This window comes from Marmota marmota, unplaced genomic scaffold (genome assembly GCF_001458135.2).
Source record: "Marmota marmota marmota unplaced genomic scaffold, marMar, whole genome shotgun sequence".
NCBI lineage: Eukaryota > Metazoa > Chordata > Mammalia > Rodentia > Sciuridae > Marmota > Marmota marmota.
The window spans coordinates 10,721,183-10,738,810 of NW_026000075.1; the positions used below are offsets into that span (position 1 = coordinate 10,721,183).

At 37.8% G+C, this 17,628-nt stretch overlaps 1 protein-coding gene across 2 annotated transcripts in view; it reads right to left on the reverse strand.

Annotated features, from left to right (window-relative positions):
- Positions 1-239: 239 nt before the first annotated feature.
- Tmem212 (transmembrane protein 212) overlaps positions 240-17,628 on the reverse strand; it is a 26,164-nt gene continuing 8,775 nt past the window's right edge. Inside the window, exons 2-4 of one of the 2 annotated variants that reach the window (XM_048814292.1) lie at positions 16,040-16,099; positions 14,129-14,452; positions 240-393 (exon numbers count right to left, since the gene is read on the reverse strand). In XM_048814292.1, coding sequence (XP_048670249.1) covers positions 373-393; positions 14,129-14,452; positions 16,040-16,099 — 405 coding nt within the window. In that variant the 3' untranslated portion in view covers positions 240-372. Of the gene's footprint in view, positions 394-13,056; positions 14,453-16,039; positions 16,100-17,628 lie in introns of those variants that run through there. The other variant, XM_048814291.1, reaches the window with a different exon arrangement.

Below are 17,628 nucleotides of genomic sequence, written 5' to 3' on the forward strand. Positions count from 1 at the left end.
TACAGTCAATGAAGAATGGCAATGAATAAAAACTGAGAAAAAAAATGTTTCCTTAGTTTAGGTAATATGGAATTACAGTTTAATAAAATACCACACAGGCAACAAGAAAAATATAAATAAAACATTCATTCATTAAAAATTTATATTGTAGATCTTAACATTTTTATGATGACAATGATATAATTTGAATTTTATATCATATCTAAATGTTTAAATGTTAATGATTTAAAAGGGTCAAGCTTTACAATTGTTTCAATTTTTATTTCATAAAAACGTAAAGGAAATGTGTTTAAAAAGATCAAAATTATTTTGTAAGTATTTCAAAATAATGAGCACAAATAAGACAAAGTTTAGAGGAATGCAGCTCCAAATTTACTGTCCATTCTTTTGACCCTAGGAAGAAAAAAATAAATAAAGAAGTGTTTATTTCTATAGTTTATCAAAGAAAGTAGAGTGTCACTTCTGACATTTAATTTAGCCTTTTTTATGTCACAGGAGCCCACTGAGGGATGACTCAAATAACAGCATCATGGTCCCACTTAAGGATTTAAGAGGAATCAACAAAGAGAGCAAAACTGGTGGTAGTGGTGGAAGGGGTGTCAGGAAGGTATAAAAAAGAAATATATGTGTAATAAAATATCTGGCATAAGCATAAAGCAGGAAGAGCCATTGGTTTTGTGGGGAACCTCTGTTGAACATTGCTTTTGGTAATTTGCTTTTTGTTTTGTCTGGTTTGGATTGGCTTGGGGCTTTTCAAAAGGTTAAAGGGCACTTTCTGAAATTTTTAATTGGCAGCCAAGAATTTAAATTTGATTAGAAGTGAGGGGAAGAAAGTCAACATTTCTTGAGCACCTATCAAGGGCTGTGCCTTGTCTCAGACCCTTCCTAGAAATGATCTGATTTCTTTTTTGCAACATGCGAGGTAGGGATGATCTCCATTTTGCAAATGAGGAATCTTCAGCTCAGAGAGGTTCAATACTGATTTGTTACTCAGATGGTAAGTGATGGAGGAGACAATTAAACCTCAAACTGTCTCGCTTCAAAAGTGTGTTGGATTCTCTATGTATCATAAATAATGGCAAAACAGATCTTCTTCAACAAACCACTGCTTCTTGGCATGGAAATTCAAATCTACTTATTCTCTCTATTCCTTCTTGGAGATTCTTTATTCTCTGACCATAGTAAATTCCCCATGACATGCAAATTGGTTTTAGACTTGAAATATGCCTGCCATAGGTTTAAGCAAGAGTCTAGCTATGGCTAGGAAGACATAAAAACGACACTTAATATCACAACCTGCTGTTCTTTTGACCCCCACACTCCCAGTCTCACCTTTCTTGGGCACCTTTTTATTTTAAATTTGCTAGTTTTTATATTTGTATTTATAAATAACATACTAGTTTAAAAAAGGTTATTTGTTATTTATTCTCTGTCCCTCCTACTTGAATGTAGACCATAATTTTTGTCTGCTTTTCTTTATGGATGCACATCAAATGATTAGAAGAGGATCGGAAAATTTTTCTGTAAGGGGCCAGATAATAAATATTTTAGGTTTTATGGGCTGTGCGATCTCTGTCACAACTACTCAACACTGCCATTGCAGCATGAGAGCAGCCACAGACGATATGTAAACAAGTGAGCATGGCTAGGGTCCAATAGGACTTTATTTATGGACACTGGAATTTGAGTATGATATAATTTTCAAGTGTCACAAAATTTTTATTTTTTCCCAACCATATAAAAATATGAAAACTATTTTTAGCTTTAGGTTCTTATAAAAAGAGGCAGTTGACCCTTTTGGCTCATGGGCTATATAGTTTGCCAACCCCTGGCCCTGCAAATAGTACCTGGTACATAGTAGGCACTCAGAAAATGAAATTTACTGGAATTGTCTCAACAATAAATATTATATTCCTTTATACCCATGCATCTCCTACTAGTCTGACTCCTATGAAATCAATAGTCAGAGAGGCAGCACTGCACTCTGCCCCAGGTCTGTAGGAATCTCTACTGCTAGAGATTCCTACATACCTGGGGCGGAGTACAGTTCTCTAGAGCATAGAGCATCTGCTCTGCAAGGGACCTCTGAGAGCATCTCATCAGCATGAGTGGTGCCCATACCCCTAGGAGACCAGAAAGACATTTACAAAGAAGCTATTGCATCATTAAAAGCTTTAGGATGTCCAATTCAATTCCACTGAAAACATTAACAATAAAATAATTTGTTTTCCCTTTTAAATAGAATTATCTGGGAATGACTGGTGGCAAGGGGGCGGGGTGTTGTTGGCTTATCTCTCATCCAAACATAGGTTTGTGCTATGACTATATTAAATTAATTTTAATTGTTTGCATCACTTAATTTATAGAACCACTATAGTCTTTGGGAAAACACATGGTATAAAGACCACTACTGTTGAAATCCCAGGAACAAGAGCATGCACCTGATGATAATTTTGCTAACATGCCTCAAGTTTGTCTTTGCCAGGTCCCTAAGTTACATTCATCTGCTCAACATTCCCATGCAGTGCATCAGGTTGTAGCCTATATTACTGGGTTCAAAAGAAAAAAAATAAATATATTGAAGAATACGTATAGTTAAGCTTTTCAGTCACTGTCAGTGAAGTCTAGCAATGTCAACTATATGCTATTTGCATAGAAGAGCTCACAAATATTAACTCAATATTTTCTCTCCTACTCCTATTTATTTAGTTATTTGAAAGTCTTGCTATGTTGCCTGTCTGTCCTCAAACTCATAATCCTCCTGCCTCAACCTCCCGAGAAGCTGGGATTACAGGCATTCAACATCATGCCCAGCCCCTATTTATTTATTTATAAAAAATTTCTAATGTAAATGTTTAACCAAATTTTAAATTACATAAGACGTTTCAGTTGATGTTTGGGTATAACACATAGTCAAATGTATTCTAAATTTTAGTCTAGTTTGGCCTCTAGACAAAAACAATATATGTCCTTTATAAAATTTGTCCAAAAATTACGCTTTCTTAAGCACTAGTTTTAATGTTAATAAAATAGAATGCCACTTGTCAAATGGGAAAAAGAAAAACTTGCCTGACGATATTATGATGATTATAAAGATTATATTAAATTAAGCTTTGTAATACAATCTTTAAAAACAACTTTAAACCATAATAAAATGACATTAATATTATTATTATTATCTGGTGAATTAGTTTATTATACTATTCATTTTTAATACTGAAGGGTTTTGTGAGATTTATTAGTATGAAAAGGGTTTTAACCACAGAATGATCTAGTCCATGTTGTTTTATAGATGAGGAAATGGAGGTCTCAACAGAGGAAGTAAACAGCTCAGCTTGTTAGTATTAAACCAAGACTTCCTGACCAACCAGAAAGGCGTCATATTGCCTAACTCCAGGGGCCATCATTCATATTTTTGTGGTGTCATTTACAAAGACTTTAAGGAAACTGATGGCCCTGAGAGTTGTGCAATGCAAAGACCTTGGCTTTCAGTTATGTAATGCCGAATCGATGAAAAACTTTATCAATGTTTAAAATCTTGCTTAGACATTTTTCTGAAGTTTTCAATATTGTCCCTTGGCATATGAGGGGTTGGATTCCAGGACTCCCCTTTGACACCAAAATCTGGATGCTCAAGCCCCTGATATAAAATGTCATTGTACATTTGCAATTTTTTCCCAAATGTTTTGATCTTAGGTTGGTTGAATCTTAGAATTTGGAACCATGAATAAAGAAGGCCAAACTGTATTATTATTTATAAGACGTCTGAGTTCTCAAATTTTTTTAGAGAAATTGAAGGGCCAGATTAAAAAAGAATCAATAGAGAAGCATTATCTCTCTTAACAAAGTTAGCAGGATATTATAGATTTTAAATACCAGGTCTTCTGCTAGGAGAGAGCAGTCAGAGTTGAATTGCCATGGAAAAGTTTAGAATCTATCAGGAAGCAATACATCAAGAAAATACGAAGATTGCAATTTGAGGGTCCTTCACAGAATGCAGTGTAGAAGTAGGAAAAGTGGTCTCTTTTGTTCAGAGATGATTGAGAGGAAAAAGGCCATACAGAGGAAGTAACATAGACAGTCCCTGCCTTCGAGGAACTCACAGTCTAAGGAGAGGAGCTGTATACATCTAGATGTCACTGGAAGAAGCTTGGGCGTCATCCTGAGTATAAGTCCGATAGGGATTAAGTCAGGGAGTAAGAAGGGACAATTTGAACTTGAGAGAGTTCATTCTAGAAACTGCTTGGAGGACATTTCTTCTTCTTCTTCTTCTTCTTCTTTTTTTTTTTTTTTTTTTGCTTTTGCAGAAGTTTTACACTTGGGATTTTCCTTCTTTCTTTTTGGAGGATACTTCTTAAGACAACAAGACGAGGAACAAAAAATCTGAGTAAAAGATGGAGGGAATTCCGAATCAGAATCATTAGTCAGTACAAGGAAGGTGGACAATGTGGAGAGATCCTTCAAAGTGGTAGTTGTCAGATTTGGTGACTGATGAAGTCATGGGGACACTAGGATGACTCCAGGTCTCTGGTTGGTCCTGATGGTCATGAATGTTGGTAACTGAGCTAGAGATGCAGAAAGAGGAGCAGTTGTTGAGGAAGAGGTGATCAGCTTTATCATGAACATCTGGAGTACTGTATATGTCTATGGGATGCCCAGAAGTGTTCAGAAAGTAGACAGACGCAAGGCTCATGAGAGCAGGAGAAGGGAACTCAGTCACAGATATATGGATGCATGAAGTTTCAGCCCAAAGGTGATAATTGAGGCCACCAGCCTTTAAGAGGTCAATAGAAAAAAAGTAGCTCTCAGAGGAGACTGACAAGGAGAAGCCACAGAGAAAGAAGAGAACCAAAGAGTGGTACATGGAAGTCAAAGTGGAAGGGGATTCTATGAAGAAAATGGTCAACAGCTTCAAAGGCTGTAGAGAGGTCAAATAAGATGCAGATGGAAGAGGGTTCGTTGGGACTGGCTATCTAAAGGCCATATGCATGATATGTGGCATACAATATATGCTCAGCAAATGCTGAGAAGTGAGTATAAGCATGTTATTTCGAGAGCTTTGGGTTTGTCCTCCTTGACACACCACAAGAGAAAAGTCATACTCCGGTGAGCAGAGATGCTCTCGTCAAAGAGGCACCACATACAGCCCAGCACTTTGTAATTCGTGGCTTTAACTGATAGCTTTCCTTTTCAGTTATGATACTAGGTTTATTATAGGATGTAAGAGAGAAAAGAACATTTTAAAACAATATTATTTGCAAATAAATTCCATGCTTTTCAATAATATAATGGAAAGTTGCTGTCGTTGTTTTCAAAGACAGCCAGCAAGATAATTCTGGGTGGTTTGATATGTCAGCTTGAATATGGGGCAAGGAAAAGTATTGCTCTGAAGGGGTTCAGGGGGTCTGGGAATCTGCCACTTAATGGTACACTACCTCACATCAGTATCATTTCCAGCACACATGGCATCTAACAGTCATGCAGTTAGACACAGCAGCCTGGCTTTGGCCAGGTAGTCAGTCGTTTCATTCTTTAAACATCTCCCTTTTCACCTGCTTCTGAAGTCTTCCTCCTTTGAATGCTAATCTTCTCAAATGGAATAAATTTTTATTTCAAAATCACAGACCAAGACAGATCTGGAAAGGTCCTTGGAGGCTGGCTGGCCTAAGCTGCGTCTTAGAGGTGAGGTGGCCCAAGCCCCCACACCCCCAGAGATGACCTGCTGCCTGCCCACGCTGTCCCCATGGGCTCTGCAGGCCAATCTGCAGGGGAGCATCCCTGTATAATTCCTCACGCTCACATCCCCCCTTGTTTTTAACCCTAATTACTTTCTCTATTTTTCTCCCTCCTCTCACATGGGGAGTGAACCCAGGCATCTAGTAATAGCCATCAAATATTCCCCTCTTTAATTAATAAAGTTTAAAGTATCAAGCCAACATTGTTACCTTCTAAATGGTACTGTACTCCCATAATAGCACTATTATAATCATTCAGAGACATTCACTATACATGCCTTTTTCTTTGCATTTTCAAATGGAGGCTTCTGGTTTTCACCTACAATTCTGCTCTTTTATAAAACAAAAACTTGGCCTGGTGCAGTGGTACACGTCATAATCCCACAATTCAGGAGGCTGAGGCAGGAGCATCACAAGTTCAAGGCCAGCCTCAGCAACTTAGTGAGGCCCTAAGCAAATTAGTGAGACCCTGACTCAAAAGAAAAAAGAAAAAGGGCTGGGGATGTGGCTCAGTGGTAAAGTGATTGATTATCTGGGTTAAATCCCCAGCAACAAAACAAAACAGAACTTTGTTCTTTTTTCAAACATTTCTTATTTTTTAAAATATATTTTTATTTTTTAGTTGTAGTTGGACACAATACCTTTATTATTTTATTTATTTATTTTTATGTGGTGCTGAGGATCAAGCCCAGGGCCTCACATGTGCTAGGCGAGCACTCTACCGCTGAGCCACAACCCAGCCTTTAAACGTTCCTTATTTTAAAAAATATAATATACCTACTATCTGTTCAAAATCTACTCATTAATAAAAAAATTTTAGATTATGATTAGGAAGCAAGAAAAAAATAAGCCTACTAAGATATCTGATATTAAAAGATGAAATTGACTACACATCAGGAGGAAAATAAGTTGAAGCTCATGATAAATTACAAAGTAAAAATTGACAAAAAACAGTGCTCAGGATACCAGTGTCTCCCCACCCACCGCTCTATCTAACTTATTTAAATACATTACAATAAACACTTCAGCCTCATTTCCTCTCACAGTCAGTTGCTATCACCCTTGGTGTGGTCCCACTGATTAAGTGGAATGAAAATATGAAAAATAGCTTCCATTTCTAAAACATGAAGGTTAATTTTTGTCTGTGAGCAGCATGAGAAAGACTGTCCAAGAGAATCAAGAGAAACGTGACTCTATAAGTTCTTCCAGAGTGGGTGAGCCAGGTGACACATGCCCTGAGAGGTGATGAGGCTTACCAGCCAAGAGCCTACACCCCAAACTCTGCAAGACCTGGGACTGAATTATTGGTGCGACATGGCTATCTCAATGGCTTCATCTGTGAAATGGGTATAATGAGCTTTGGAGAGTTGTGAGGGACAAAGGGACTGACGAATAGTAGCCACCCAGAAGGCAGCACTTATGATTGCTATTGGCCCAGCTTGATATCACTGCTATTAAAGAGAAAATAAAGACGAAACAAGAAGCAGTACCCTGTGTTTGGGATTGTTTTTCTATATTATGATTTCTTTAATGACAAATTTGAGGAGACCACATAATAGAATTTGCAAGAAAAAAAATATGATGGATTCTTACTGCTCTGTTCTGTAATCCCACATGAGTCCTCCTTGGATCCACCCAGGGGAATTAGTTCCAAGAAACAAAAGAAAGATCTAATATGGCCCCACCTGAGGCCTCAGACCTCTAGGACAAGAATCAGAGATGAATTTGTTTCAAAGCCTATTTAACATACTGCTAATGATATGGTGGAGTCCACCGGAAGATTTGGGGCCAGCCTGTTGCTAATTTGTCTTTTGTTTGGAGCTAGAGGGTTATCTGCTGATCAGTGTTTTGCCCACTTATGTTTTTAAACTGCATTTAAAGGCCTTACATCTTTTACGTGAATGGAACATTTGGAACATTTCTCAATTCATTGAAAGAAGTAAAGCCACTGCGTCATATGACAAAAAGGGAAGATGTTTTCCTTCCCTTTTTCATTTAAAAAAAATTACAAAATTATAAAACACAATGAATAATAAAAGGAAAATAAAAGGAGCCATTTCATTCCATGAAGGAGGAGCAGAGTAGCTGCAGGGGACAGCTTCAGTGTGTCTGCTGTCCCCATTCTTTCCTTTCCCATTACTTTATTGGTTACTGAACTAAGAATGTGGACAGTTCTGGCCTTGCTTTGTGTTTTTGTTTCCGTGTTGTGTGTGTCTGGCCCTGTGCTGAGTCCTGGAGCCACAGATCTCTTCAAAATCCTGCGCTGACCTTCTTTGGCAGGTGGCTCTGAGTCTTTTTCCCAGCCCCCCTCCTTCCTGGGAGCCCCCTCACAGTCAGAGGGCTGGCACACACCTTTGTGTTTATCAAAGTCATCAAACCTTTCTTATCTCTTTCAGGCACTCTCACTGTGGTTTGGGTTGGGTACCAATTGACTGAACACTGACACACCTTTCGCTGTGTGACCTGTAACAAGATGACCTTGATTCTACTAAAGCACAGGCAGCAAAGAAATAGTAGCTGTACCAGTTCCTTAGGGGGTGCTTGTTTCATTTCTGGAGACATGTTTTTGAACTTACAGAGAAAAAAAAAACTCTTAGAAGTGAATATTTTTCATCATAATATTGATTGTTACATATGGATCTTCAAAAAAATGAACTCTGCTCTATAATTCATTGCAACACAAAAATACCATTTCCTCAAATCTTCCTTCAACTATTACATTTTCTTTTTTTTTTTTTTACAAATCCTGTGACTCTTGAATTTCCTAATATATGTGCTATGATTTCATCAAAGGATATTCATTTTCAGAGTGACACTTAAAATAAAATTTTTAAAAATAGTTTTAATTTTATTTATTTATTTTTGTGGTGTTGGGAATTGAACCAAGGACATGCTAGGCAACAGCTGTACCACTGAGCTACCACCCCAGTCCTAAAAATGAAAAATTTAAAGCATTGTCAGTGTGAGAGAGAGAGAGAGACAGAGAGAGAGAGACACACACACACACATACACACACACAAAGAGAGAGAGAGAAGAGAAGAAGAAGAAGTGTGTGAGGGGGAGAATCATCAGCATGGTTTAGAATCGTTATTGTAATTTAATGAAATTTTTCAGAATATTGCTTATCACGTTTAGTATATGGGGAATCTTACATGTAGTAAGATTACCAGTAGAATCTAAAAAGGTATGTGTTTTCTGCTATTTTGATAAATACTACACTTATTTCACTGCTGGAAATTGTGCCCAAGATAGCTGAGATTTCTACCTGGTAACAAAGGTTTGTTCAGGCTGCGAGTATCCCCCTTGGGCTCAAGGCAGGGGTGTATTTTTTAATATAGAACATCATGTCCTATTATGTCAGCCACTCATCCTCACTAATGAAACATGACCCGCCGCCATTATGGATTAAGCCATGTCAAGTCATCCAAAAATGCTCACCAAGGAATCACTGCTTATTAAATTTATCAAAAACTTTTGCCCAAATTAGTGCTGCATTTTATGTAACCAAGGAAACTGAGACTCTGTCTATAAGTGACACTAAAATAGTCTTCATAAGGAAGATAACTTTTAAAGAAAAGGAAGTATAATCTGATTCTTACATTTCTATAAACATCAAAATTTCTTGGAGTGTGTGTTAAAAATAATTATGTCAAAATGGATTCTATTGTCCTGTATAACTAAAAAGAACATTAAAAAAAAAATCTACCTTCTGTACTTCCATCCCTAGAATGTCTGTCATAGCAGAGCTCTAGTGGGACCCAGAAATCTGGTTGAACAAGAACATGGGTGATTCTGATGTCATTAGTCTACTTTGAGAAAGCATTCTAGTTGTGTTGAGCCCTATATCTGGATGAGAAGTCACACACCAAGTAGTCTTAAGCAATATTTGCAGAGGCAAAATTTCCAAGTTGGAGAAATTTGCCTCATCTCTCTTCTGTTCCTCTTCTCTCTTCCCAATCACTTCAACTAGCCTCATTTTTCAGTATCTGGATCTATTTACCAGGCTTTCTATATTTTTTTCCTTCTTCTCCCTGCCACCAACCCATGTTAAGCATAGGTGTTGTGAGTGTCATGCATAAGGTGACAGCTAGATATCTAGTAAACTATCTCATGTTGGGGAGTTATGACAGCCAATACTTCAATGTGTGGTTCTCCTAGGCATACATTCCTTTTAGCAAAGTGTTCTAGAAAGTGTGGGGTGTTCACCATAGGGGTCAAATCTCAAATACTAAACTTCCATATTCCCTGGCAGTGCAGTGGGGGAGGCGATTTTGGTTTGCTTGCCTCAATTCTTGGCAGGTAATCAGCTCTGCCTAAGAATGCACAGGATTTCCTTTGCAGACTTAAGTAGAAGTCGAAGAGGACAGGATTGACCACAAAAGGTATCAAGAGTGCCAAGTTCTTATATTCCAGCTTTGCTGGCTGGAGTGGATAGAATCGACCTGGAAAAACACTGGCTAACATTGCCCCAATTCACTTTGTGCTAATATGATACTGATCTGAATCACAAAGCCAGCACAGGAGTTTGCAATGGGAAATATCTCTTTCTAAAGGAAACTGTTCAGCCCACAATGGATCAACATCCATAACAGTCCTAAGAATTCAGAATCTGAAGTCACTTGTGCTCATCCACCAGAGATGCTGCTTCAGTTTTTCTAGGCGCCAGAGCCAGCAAAAGGGAAGAGGCTGCAGGGCTAGTGACAAGGAGGGCCAGTATGAGCCTGGCCTGATCAGGAGAAGTGTCTCTGGGTTCTGAATCTGCCCCTATTACTCATTAGCTGTGGGACTTGGGGCAAGTTATATTATCTCTTTAGCCTCAGTGTATTACCTATAAAATGGGAAGTTATACTGACACAGAATAATCACTTTGTTATTACCATACCATTAGTATTGTTATTAGCGCTCCTGGAAAAAGAAAGATAAACTGATGTTGGGGTACATAAACCTCTCTGTTGGGGTACAAGTACAATTACAGAATTTCTTGAAGAAATTCTGCATTGTCTAGCCACAGAGTATATATACATTTTGGAGTTCATGGAATAGAAGCTAAATTAAGGTGCCTGTATTTGACTATTATTACAAAACATTAAGGATATTACTATAATTGATTTCCACAAAAAGTTCTTAGTATTTGGTCTGTAAGGTGCTGGGAATTGAACACCAGGGCTTCACACATGCCAGGCAAATGCTCTTTTAGGGATCCATATCCCCAGCCCTCTATCAGAAATTTTATAGTGTAAAATTTAATTATATAAAGTAAAGCAAACTATTGACCTGAATTCCATATGATAAACTGCAAAATAACATGGCAAAGCATCATGTAAAAGTTTAAGTTTAAAATTCAAGGTTAGTTTATCTTAACCTATGTTTTTCCCAGGGAAATTTTTTTTCTTATGACCCTCAAACTTAGGAAAGATAAGGGGATGCATATTCATTACTTATAAAAAGTTCAATGTGCTTTACTTCAGTTTTTTCCCAGTTTCTTGAGCTATAAATGACAAGTAATATTTTATTGTAATAATTTAAGGTATACAACGTGACGATTTGAAATATTTACCACAATCAAGTTAGCTATCAACTCACATGATCAGTGTGTGTGTGTGTGTGTGTGTGTGTGTGTGTGTGTGTTAAGAATTAAGGTTTACTCTCAGCAAATTTCATGTATACAGCACAGGGTTGTTAGCAATAGTCATAACATTGGACATTAGCTCCTCTACTTATTCATCTTATCACTGAAAGTTTTTAGTCTGACCAAAATATCTCCATTTCCCCAACTCCCAGCCCCTAGCAATCATTATACTACTCTGTTTCTGCAAGTTTGATTCTTTCAGATTCCACACATAAGTGAAGTTATATGGTATTCGTCTTTCTCTGCCTGATTTAATTCACTTACCACGGGTCAAGTTGCATCCATGTTGTTGTAAATGGCAGAATTCCCTTCTTTTTTAAGGCTGACTAATATTTCTCTGCAAATATACAACACATTTTCTTTGTCCATTCATATTGGTTGTTTCCATGTCTTGGCTATTACAAACAATGCTGCAATGAACATTGGAATGCAGATATCTCTTCAAGATATGCTTTTATTTCCTTCAAATATATACCCATAAGTGGGATTGCTGGACTATATGGTCATCTTTTTGTTTGTTTGGTTTCGTTGCTATTAAGTTGTATGAGTTCCTTACATATTTTGGATATTACCTCCTTATCAGATATATGGCTTGCAAATATTTTCTCCCTTTCTACAGGCCTGTTCATTTTATTGATTGTTTCTTTCAAGTGCTCAGTGGTAGAACCCCTGCCTAGTATGACCAAGACTTTGCGTTTCAATCTTTAGCACCACCAAAAAAAGAAAGCAAGTATTTTTTTTTCCTTTTTTATAGGTTCACTATAGCATTTCAGTTTGATGTAATCTCATTTGTTTAGCTTTGCTTTTATTGGTGGCTCTTTTAGTGTAGTTATTGGAAGAATCATTACTTAGGCTGATGATGTCAAAGAGCTTTTCCTCTATGTTTTCTTCTAATAATTTTGTAGCTTCTGGTCTTGCATTTATGTCTTTATTCCATTTCAAGTTAAATTTTATGCATATTGTAAGATAAGGGCTCAATTTCATTCTGTTGCCTGTGGGTGTCCAGTTTTCTCAACACCATTTATTGAAGAGACTACACTTTCCCATGTGTATTTCTGGCACTCTTATCAAATATTACTTGACCAGTTGTTTATTCCTGGGCTCTGTATTCTGTTTCATTGGTCTGTTGTCTGGGTTTTGCCAGGACCACAGCGTTTCAATTCCTGTAATTTTGTAATATGGTTCACAATCAGAAGTGTGATGCTTCCAACTTTTTTATTTCTCATTACTTTAGCTCTTCATGGTCTTTTGTGGATCCATGTGAATTTTAAGGTTGCTTTTTTCTATTTTTGTGAAAAATGCCATTGCAAGTTTGATGGGGATTACACAGAATCTAGAGATTGTTTTGAGCAGAATGAACATTTTAACAATATTAATTCCTCTATTCCAGCAACATGAAATAGCTTTCCATTTGTGTCTTCAATGTCTTCCACCAGTGTTTTATATTTTTTTCAGTATACACATCTTTTCCATCCTTTATTCTTATTGATGCTATTATAAATGGGGTTGTTTTCTTTTTCTTTTTGGATTACTTACTGTCAGAGTACAAAAATGTAATTTGGGCTCAGTGGTAGAGTACTTGACTAGCATGATCAAGACTTTGGGTTTCAATCCTTTAGCACCACCCAAAAATACAGCAACTGATTTTTTTTTCTTTTTCATTGGTGATTATAGTTATATATAATGGTGGGATTTGTTGTTACATATTAGTATAAGAAACAGTGTAACAATATAAGCTGGCCAATACCCTTCCCAGTACTTCTTCCCTCCTTCCTCCCACCTGTGGGTCCCCTTGTTCTAGTCTACTGATCTCCTTTGCTTCTCAGGCCATCACCCTCCTTTCCCCATCACATACCTTTTTTTTCCCCCCTTTTTCCTCATATGAGAGAAAACCTTCAAACCTTGGCCTTCTGACTTTGGCTTATTTTGCTTAACTTAATGGTCTCAAGTTCCATTCATTTTCCTGCAAATGATACAATTTTGTTTTTCTTTATGGCTGAATAAAATTACTTTGTGTATTCTGTTGCTTGTGGGTGTCCAGTGTATATATGTGTATATATGCCACATTTTCTTTATCCATTCACATGTTGATGGACACTTGTATGTTGGTTCCATAGTTTGTCTATTGTAAATTGTGCCGCTATAAACATGAGTATGCATGAATCACTAGAGAAAGATGACTTTAATTCTTTAAGATAAATGCTGAGGAGTGGTATAGCTGGGTCGTATGGTGGATCCATGCCTAGTCTTTAAAGTAACTGATTTTTGTATGTTGATTTTGTATTCTGTAAGTACACTCCATTTGTTTATCAGCTCTAACAGTTTTTTGCTGGAGTCTTTAGTGTTTTCTACACATAAGATCATGTCATCTTCAAACAGACAATTTAGTTTTTCTTTTCTGATTGGATGACTTTTATTTTTTCTTTTTCTTGCCTGATTGCTCTGGCTAGAATTTTCAGTACTATGTAAAATAAAAGTGGTAAAGTGTGCAGCCATATCTTGTTTTTAGAAAAAAAAAATTTAATATCGATTGAGACAAAAATTGGGTAGTACTACCTATAGCTGTGCTTTTAGTTTTATATCAACGTATTTCCATTTGTTCACTCAAAAATAATTATTGAGCACCTATCATGTGCCAGACACGGGGTAACATGGTTCTATAGGAAATGCTGGCAAAGGAGAGATTTAGTATTTCTATACCAGACCTTCTGTTTTACCATTCAGGATTGCGTAAGCACCAGGTTCCCCTTTGCTGAAACTTACATTTACGTGTCCATGCTGGATTAGTCTTGCAGAAAGTTTGATGAACACTGTCAGAGACGCACAGAGCAGGGCAAAGCTCAGACACAAGTCAAGGACTTGAAGCGTCAGGTGGAACTCTTCATAGTTAAGGGGGTCCACGCAAACTGATGGGAATTTCGCATATGGAAAAGGAAAGGCAATGGCATAACCGAGATAATTGGTCCCTGCGATCCCTGAAAATGAATAGAAGCAATATGGACCAAGGAGAGCAGATTCCAAGGCTACTGCAAAATGAAGTGGACATCCCATAATGCTCAGAATCACAAAGGTGAAGCTAGCTTCCCACTGAAAATAAAACAGAGACAAAGTGTTAATGTGAGGATGAGCTATTTCAAAAACTTTTTAGCAATGCGAAGAAGGAGTTGCCAGGTATTAATCTCTCCTACTGGAAAAGGAGGAATTGGGTCACAATCTTTTTTTGTTTTATTTATTTGCTTATTTATTTATTTATCATTTATTTTTTTTCCTTTGATAGTGAGGATTGAACCCAGGGGCACTGTACCTAGCCCTTTTTGTAAAATGTATTTTATCTTGAGACCAGGCCTCACTAAGTTGTTGATGCTGGCCTTGAACTTGTGATCCTTCTGCTTCAACCTCCCCAGTAGTTGGGATTACAGGTGTGTGCTACCGCATCTGATTTCAACTTTCTTTGTAGGCTCTCACATTCTTGCCTCCAATTTACACTTTGGAGAGAAACAGGTCAGCCAACTGGGGCAAAAATGAAATCAATTCAATTCAACAAACAGTTGTTTATCTCCCATATGCACAGAGAACCTGGTAGCTTGGTGTGGTAGCACATGCCTATAATCCCAGCTGCTCTGGAGATTGAGGCAAGAGGATGGTGAGTTCAAAGCCAGCCTCAGCAATTTAGCAAGTATCTGTCTCAAAATAAAAATATGAAAAGGCATGGGGATATGGCTTAGTGGTTAAGCACCCCTGGGTTCAATACCCAGTTCAAAAAAAAAAAAAAAATAGAACCAGTCTCTGATGGGATAATCCAAGATGAGAGAATAGAATAGAGATAGAAATAAAATTCTAAAATAGAATAGAAAATAGAATGCCTTCTCTAGGAACTTCTCTTGCTACTTGGGGTGTGATCCGATATCCCACAGCATTGACATCCCCGGTGAGCCTGTCAGAAAAGTAAGACTCTCAACCTTAATCCAGATCTGTGGAATCACAGTCTGCACTCTAGCCAGATCTCTTGTTGATTCACACATACATTAAGCACAGGCTTAACCATGGGAATAAAGTCTATCATTGGATATGGTAGACTTTCTACGCACTGGGATTACCTGGCTCTATACTGTTGAAATGCCAGATATGGATTTTTTTCATCCTTTTCCAGAAAAGTAACAGAGAGATGAGAAGGAGACCTCTAATACAGGAGCTGACACTAAAAAGAACATTACTTTAGGGCAAAGGGTATGGCTTGGTGGTAGAGCATTTGCCTAGCATGGGAGAGACTCTAAATTCAATCCCCAGCATCATAAAGAAAATTGAAAGAGAGAAAGAAAGAAATGAAGAAAGGAAGGAAGGAAGGAAGGAAGACAAATTAAAAATTATTAAAAGCAGAAGAGCCTGTAGCTCTGTTCTCTCAAAATTAAATTCAGGAGCTCGAATATCCATTGACTCTGTCCTCCCCAAAGACAGTAATTACTACAAGGCATGGTAGAAATGGTTTGGAGTAGAAATCAGATAAAAAAATATTAATTTAAAGCATAAAGTTTATTGCTGAAATCCATCATAGTACGGTCACAATTAGATCAAATTCCTTGATAAGTGGAAATCATTCTCTGTGTGCCATCCTAAATGAGTGGTGCTTAACCTTCAAACCCACTCTGCTGTCCTACTTAACGTCTCTGTGTTTACCAGGTGTCTGTGGGTCCACTCTTTGTAAGCCGACAGTACAAGCACACCAGCTGTGATGGCCTGTGAAAAGAAAATTGGAAAAGTAACATCCACAATAGAAGGTACCTCTGGAAAGAGTTCAATCTGTCTCACAGTTTGACGACTTTATCACAAACTAGAAGGAACAGCAAATGGCTAAATGGATTTATGGCTCTGATCTCCTCTTCCTCTGAAGAAGAAACTGTGATGACAATGAAAATAAGCCATTAATGTCAGAAAGACCTGATTCACACCAGCTCGATTTTACATTCTTGGTCTTGCCTTCGCCATCCCAGTGAAAATCTCAGCTACCGTGTCACCGTAATACAAGCTTGGTTTTATACCCCTGGACGAATGTTTTATTTTGAATAAGTGGCTCTTTTTCATCTTTCTCACAAATTGCTAAAATTGCAAATGGGAAGGACCAGAATGGAGACCTGTCACAGAGCCCTAAGATCCCTCCCAGCAGTGACATTTCTCTTTAGCTACTTGCTTTTTTTTCCCCTGAGATTCCAAGGCCTGGGCCTGCTGATGGGCTACAAATAAGTGATCTCTGATTCTCCAACAACAAAGATTATCACTGGAATGAATGTGTGATGTGGCCTTTATTGTTCTGGGTGCAGTTGTGTCCAGCTTTTCAAAAGACAGTTTTTCTTTCTAGTCACCATTGAGGGAGAAAGGCCCAACATACAGAATGGAAATGGTTAACGAAGGAGGGAATGTTGCCACCAGAGTTGAGCAATAGATAACGGAAAAAAAAATCTCTGAGCTCATCTTTGATTCAGCACCAGGTCTGATGCAGGAGACTTTTGTGGTTATTGAGATTACAAATTGCTTATTCCCAATCCATATAAATCATTCTGGGCTTGACCAAGGAATGTTTTGAGGTCAAGAGAGAAAACCAGGAAGAGGCGTGCTTAAAATAAGATATTAAAAGTGGAAAGATCTAAAAAAAGGAAAATTTTGGTTTTCAATAGAGAGATAAACACAACGGTACATATAGAACTGGCAAGTTCAAGGGGGGAAATCAGCGTTTTTACCAATATGACTTTGTGGTGTGCAGGGTTTGTAGTTCGAGCTTTGGCATATTTACGGTTTGGAGACTTAGCTTTTCATTTTTCTGGCATATTGTATTTTGAATGTTGGATTTAGAGATTTGAGAGAGCGCAACACATACACACATGCACACACGCACACACACAAATACACACACATTCACTCTCACAAAACCTCTCATTAGTCGGGCCTGAAATTCCAGACTTGGCATGGCCATATCATAAAACTCCATGGATAAAAACAGAACCATCTGTAGTCAGAAGAGCTTCCTGGCTTGATTCTGCAAGAGGAGTTTCCAAGGGACCCTATGGAGATTGAGCCTGCATAAAAAGTACAAAACCTGAGAATTAATAAGAGCAATTGTAACTGATGCCATGGGGCAAGCCTGGGGCTAGGCTAGGCTTTCAGAGGCCTGGCCCTCAATTGACACATCACTCCAATGTCATTAATCAGAGAGAGAAATGTGGAAGCAAGATGAAAGCAAAGGAGACAGCCTCACCGCCCCCCCCCCCCCC